Source organism: Rhododendron vialii, chromosome 11a (assembly GCF_030253575.1).
Source record: "Rhododendron vialii isolate Sample 1 chromosome 11a, ASM3025357v1".
Taxonomy (NCBI): domain Eukaryota; kingdom Viridiplantae; phylum Streptophyta; class Magnoliopsida; order Ericales; family Ericaceae; genus Rhododendron; species Rhododendron vialii.
The window spans coordinates 34,018,767-34,025,237 of NC_080567.1; the positions used below are offsets into that span (position 1 = coordinate 34,018,767).

The following is a 6,471-nucleotide window of genomic DNA, read 5'->3' on the forward strand; positions in this document are numbered from 1 at the left end:
AAGGGCCACACCACTTGGAAATGGCTCCGGACTCTGGGGCCCCAACTTTGGAATTGAATATTTTGCAACTACTTTCAAATCAGACACAACATAATGATATTTACCTACATAAGGTTGAAGAATTGTTTTGGTGACGGGATCATCCCATTCCAGAGGCTCCCACCATTCTTTTTCTGCACTAATATTGATGAGGTCGAGAGCAGGTGGTAGTGTTGCTTGCTCGCCATCCATATGCAGCGAAAGAGGCAGTCTCCTTACCATCGGACACTTACCTACGGCCACGTCTCCTATAGATGGACACACCATCACGCCATTATATATGCTTTTCAGTCTTGGTAGGTCATGTAGACACAAGTTCTTGAGTCTTGGGAGACTGATTGAGTTGCTATGATCTTGATGATTGCCGCAATCACTCATCTCTGATATTTCGACTATTATATTCTCCACATTCTCACACGACGTCACACTAAGTGTCTCTAGGTTTGGGAAGTTCTGCAATAATTGGACATGGAAAATATTCTTCCCAGCGCGCATCACATTCATTGAAGGACAATTCTTTTAGGTTGAAGTAAATGTTGTGTGGTTGGGCAATCCCGTCAAAGAGTACCCTTAATCTAGGTAACCTAGTCAAATCAAATGACTCGACGGTTCCTAGAGAGATCTGGCCATCTTCTGAAAAGATTGATGACGAAAAAATGGATTCTAACCCATTACAACATTTGACTATACATTTACGTAAATCTTTGGCATCTTTGAACCATGGAATAGCTGATATGCTAATGGGATCGTGGAATCCATCAAGCCCAATGGACTCTATGCCTGCGGGGAGCACTGGCTTATGTGATCCACTTCCCAAAATTTCACATTTGAAACTAATACTAAACTCTTTTCCCAGACCTCTTTCGAACGAAAGATGCTTTCCCACTATAAGACGTACAGTACTTGTGCAACCCTTGGAACTGCTGAGATATCGCATACCTGGTAAGCTGCAGTACATTGTGAAAGTTGACACCGACACATTTTAGTTAACTCAAGCACATGAGATCTTCTGCTGACACTTCTACTCCTATGTCGTCAATTCTAAGGTATCGGAGTTTTGAGAGGTTGCGTAACTTCCATCTAGGAAACGTCCTTTGTATTTTAGAATTATGTGAGAGGTCGAGTTTTATGAGATTAACCAATTCTTCTATACCTTTCGGTAATTCTTGAATTTCGCTATAAGTCAGTACAAACATTTTTAGAGCCTTCAGTTTCTTCATTGACGGCACATAGTATAATTGGTAACACCTATCCAGTATTAATGCATGCAAATTCTCCAAGTTGGAGATGGACTTTGGCAGCGACGTTATACTGCTCCCGGACAAATCCAATACCTCAAGACGAGGCATATTGGTGAAGAAAGAATCCGGAATCACTAACATTGACGTATAGCGGCTATTCAAAAGTAAGGTGGTAAGCCGGGGACAGATAGGTGGTGTAATTGGAAGTTCAATTATCGAACTATCCATGAAGGAAATCCTCTCAAGATCCTTAGACCAGTCTTCATATGGTACGCTTTGTATTCTCTCGCCAGCTTTTACCATGAATCGAGGACTACTTGCTGTTATTCTGAGAGCCATATCTCTAATTGAATCATTCAGCCTAACATATTCCATCATCCCGTGTATGTCGGTAAAGCTCTCCAATAAGCAGCTACTTGTCAGTTTTCCCAATATAGCGTGACCCTTGTCAAACTGTGCTTCTGCACTGTTCATATCAGCAATTAATTCCTCCGCAATCCAATATTCAATCAGCTCATTCACAGGGATGAAATGGTCTTCAGGATACAAGGAACAATACAAGAAACAATCCTGGAGCACCTTATTTCCTAGGCGATCATAACTAAATTTCAGTATCTCAAAAACCTCCGTTTCACCATCGTTGGCGTCTTTCCTCGAGCTATTCAAGTCATTTAATGCATCTCTCCACTCACGGATTCCTTCCAATGCCCGCAAACTTCGAGCTACTGTAACAACTGCAAGCGGCAGACATGCACATCGTTTGGCAATTTCAGCTGCAATTTCTTCCACTTTTGGTGCAAGCACCGGGCCATTTTTGCCAGCCTTATTGAGAAATAGAGTCAGCGCTTCTTGCTGCGTGAGAAGCTCGACTTTCACAGCTGTGCAATCCATCCTTTTACAAACATCCAACGACCGCGTAGTTAAAACTATTTTACACCCGTTAGATTGGGTAGGTTCCGGAATACCTACCCTCTCCAGAAGGAATTCCTCCCATAGATCGTCTATGATAAGGACGTACTTCTTCCTTCGGGAAAGCGTTGCATGTAAGTGCTTTGCTCTTCTTCTTTCATCTTCATCATCCAAAAGACTAAAATTTAGCTCCTTAGCTATGTCGCTCTGTAGCTTTATAACGTTGAATGCTTTAAATACTGTAACCCAGAAAACACCATCAAACTTATCCTTTTCTTTCAAAAGCCTATTTTGAATATGGTTCATGATGGCTGTTTTGCCAACGCCGCCCATTCCGCAAACGCCAATCTTTCTATCGTCATCATTCATCAAGCATTCCCAAACTCTCTCCACGTTCCTTGCCTTTGTGGACTCAACAAAATCTTTTGTTGGTGGCATCAACAGTCCACCAGTTGGACATTCACCAACCAGCAAATCATTGAAAGATTTGCCCTTTTCTTGGAGTTCTGCCGCCTCTTGAACCTTCTGGATGATACGCTTTCCTAACCGTGCACGCGGGATGACATTCCAGGCGTTCCTTTCTCCAACTACTTCTTGCTCAAGTCTTTGCACATCGTCCTTCAACTGTGGCACATCTCTGAGCCAAACTTCGACTTCTTGCTTTCGTCTTTTCAATGGCTGGCACTCCGCCGTACTAATTTCTGCATTTATGTCATTCTCTTGAGCGCTCAAGTCCTCTATCTTTCTCTTGAGCTTTTGCATGTTTCCTTCAAGGCCATTGTGGTATCCATACCATTCTCCAAATCCAAATAGTTCCAACATATTCTTTGCAATTTCTACTATTGAGCCCAAGAGTTCCATTTTTTTATCCAGTTCCTGCAAAAGAAAAAAAAGAAATGGCAGAGGAGTGTGTTTATGGGAAAAAACAAGACAAAACATCGATAAAACTCTGATGATTCGTAGGAAAGTCTCGGTACTTTGAGTAGTTTAATATTAGAACATGTCATTTAGTACTGGTGGTTAGATGATGGAGTAAACAAAAAGGAAAGAGAAAGTGTTAGTATAAAGGTAAAAAAAAAACACAGATTGGGAAGGATATATTTGTGGTGTGGATCTAAGAATTTGATGATGGCCGGGTGCTACAAATTGGTATTAGAACTTACATTAACTATTATCCTCGGATTTAAGAAAATTAGATCCTATTGTCAGTAAGAGAGTGAATCTGGGAATTTACCGCCACAAAAACTCTAGTGGGTGCACCCATGGCTATATATTCTTGTTGGCATGTTATACATACTGGCTTAATTCAAGATTTTGTGATGCAAATAAATATATGGTTGAATTGATATTTCCGAATGTTCACATCATACTTCCTACGTTCCATATTATTTGTCCACTTTTGAACTATTAAATGTCCCAAAAAATTGTCCATTTTGAAAACCCCAAGAATTAATAATGTCATATGGAATACTTTTTTACCCTTGTATCTTGATTTGAAGTGACAAGTGGAATTTGAATTAAAGGGTACTTTTAGGGGGTTCAGCTAGGTGCACACTGGGCGTAACTAATTATGTAACACCTCTCAATAATTTTGTATTACGCCTTTCAATGATTTTAGTTACACCTCTCAATAATTTTATTATGCCCCTCAATGGTTAAGTTATGCAAGGTGCAAACAGTATGCACCATTACGCCTTGGTTATGCCTTTCAATGGTTTTAGTTACGCTGCCTATGTTATGCCTCTCAATAGTTTAATTACACTTTTCAATGATTTAGTTACACCTCCCAATAATTTTGTTATATGGGTGCATACTGTACGGGGTGTGTACGCTAGCATTTTCCACTTTTGGGCAGTAGGTTTAGAAGGAAGAATCATATATGAAACGGGAATGACTTCGATGTCTCCACCCATTTTGGAGACACCGTAATTTTTGGCATAACAAAATTATTATGAGTATAACCAAAAATCATTAAAAGCATAACCAGAACTATAAAAAGACATAACTTGGTTGGTTATGCCTTGATTGGTTTTTGGTTACGCCTTATTATGATTCTGTTATACTTGTAATAGTTTCGATTATGCTTGAATGGTTCCGTTATGCCAAAAATTACGGTGTCTCCAAAAGGAGTGGAAGCACTGAAGTTATTCCCATATGAAATTGAAGACTGCATGAATAATATGCATCCCAATTAATCCAATAGTCCCGACTTGACATGTATCTAACTAAGAGTATCTACAATACTATAATCAAAAGTAAAATGTTTTAAAGTTAACAATGTTGGTGCAAAATATAGCTTACAATACTATAATGAAATTTAACAACCTCTTTAGAAATAATCAAATTTTGGATTTTGGATAACCAAAACTAGCAATATTTTGACAATAACCAAATTAATAGACTTTAGATATTCTCAATCAAATACACTAATCATTATACAAAAATGTTCTATCTATCTTCCCTTTTCCTCTCTCTCTCTCTCTCTCTCTCTCTCTCTCTCTCTGAACAATATTTTCGAAAAAAAAATATTTTGCTAAGAAAATATTTATTTTTTAAAAAACAGTTTTTTCCCAAAAAAAAAAAGTTTCAAAAACTATTTTCTATTTCTAGTAAATAGTTTTTATTAGTTTCAAAACTATTTTTTTTTTAAATTATTTTCTGTTGTTCACAGTTTTTTAGTTTTTGTAATTTAAAAAGATAATGTGACAAGTTTTGGTTATCCAATTTTGATTATGCCATTGTAGACATTTACATTGCTAACCTTAGCAATCTCTTAAATGAATAATCAAAAGTTGATGTAACAACTTTTGGTCATTAATTTTTTATTATAGCATTGTGGATACTGAGACAACAATTATTGACAAAATTAAACGCCAAGCTCTTCCTACTCTTGGTGTTTTTGTCACCAAGTTAATTAGAGACAGAACAACAGATTTACAGAGTACAGAACAAAACTGAAGACTGCATGAATTATATGCGACCCAATCCAAAATTGTTTTCAATTTCTTGGGGGTTATGTTGACATTAAAAACCTCATACCTATAACCATAGAGAGCTGATAATAGCCTGATATGTTCTGCAAAAAAAACATAAGGCGAACTTATCTAAACTAAACAAGCATGAAAATCCTCATAATCGGAATCTCAACCTCTTTATAACGTACATAACAAAAGAATTCGACCCAACTTGCAAAGTTTAGTTTAATTCATGCATCCAACTGAAAAAAAGCTAGTAAAATTGAAAGCTATACATCTAGAACGGCATTTTTAACAACTAAAATTCATAGTCTTCGAAATAAAATAACTAAGCTTAGTAAATTAGAAAGCTGCATCTAGATCGAACGACATTTTTTACAACTAAAATGCATATAGTCTTTGAAATCACGTAAATTAAGGTCTCAAAAAACTCACCACACAATTGACACAAGTCAAGCACATAGACAAATTAAGGGGAGAGGGGAATTAAAACTGATCCCAAAAGTGAGAAAGAAAGAGTTGTCTTACTTGATCGCGGAATAGCAATAGATGCAGTTAAATTGTAGTACTGGAGGTAGCAAATATCGGATGAAGAAAGTGAGAAAAACGTAGCATAAAGGAAAGGGAAACAAAACGATGAGGGAAATGTGCTAGTAGAAGGGAGGAGATGGGGAAATGTAAATTATTAGTTGGAAAAAGGAAGGAAGGAGGAAGGAAGGAAGAGTTGTTGAGTCAAGCAAGCAACAATGACATGTAAATCAGTTGGAAACGCGAAGGATCGAGACAAAGTCGAAGAGTAGTGGAAAAAAAAAAAAAGGAAAGACGAAGAGTAGTGGAGCGGAGTGAAAGATGATTAAAAAAAGACGACACAAAAAGGGGGGGAAGGGAGGAAGGTGAGGAAGAGTAATAGAGTGAAAGATGATTAAAAAAAGACGACGCCACGCAAGGGTTGAACTCTGATTTGGAGCTCAGTGCTCAGCAGGTAGCGCGGAACTCGACAATTGGGGCATCTTTAGATTAAATAATCGCGTTAGGTGAATGATTGTTCCTGCTCAGTGCTCAGCAGGTGGTGAACTAAGCTTTGCCACTCAATGCGGTGAACTCTGCTTTGCAACTCAATGCTTAGTAGGTGCGCGAACTCGACAATTGGGACATCTTTGGAATGAGAGGAATTTATTTACGGAGGTTTCGCGTTTACGGAACGATGCAATCACAGTCCTTTTTTTTTTTTTTTGTCCTCGCGCAATCACAGCCTTTAGTGTTGCCTTTTTCCAACACTAATTTATTAACTCTGCTCCTCTTACTTT

At 38.0% G+C, this 6,471-nt stretch overlaps 1 protein-coding gene across 1 annotated transcript; it reads right to left on the reverse strand.

Moving 5' to 3' along the window:
* Positions 1-941: 941 nt before the first annotated feature.
* On the reverse strand, positions 942-3,071 carry LOC131307268 (disease resistance protein RPS5-like). Its single transcript, XM_058333687.1, has one exon. The coding sequence runs from the start codon at positions 3,048-3,050 to the stop codon at positions 1,026-1,028; it is 2,025 nt and encodes a 674-aa protein (XP_058189670.1). The 5' UTR covers positions 3,051-3,071; the 3' UTR covers positions 942-1,025.
* Between the last annotated feature and the right edge of the window lie 3,400 nt (positions 3,072-6,471).

What these genes read in the sequence shown, in the direction of transcription:
- LOC131307268 (XM_058333687.1), bottom strand. Translation starts at nt 3,050, where the DNA reads ATGGAACTCTTGGGCTCAATAGTAGAAATTGCAAAGAATATGTTGGAA.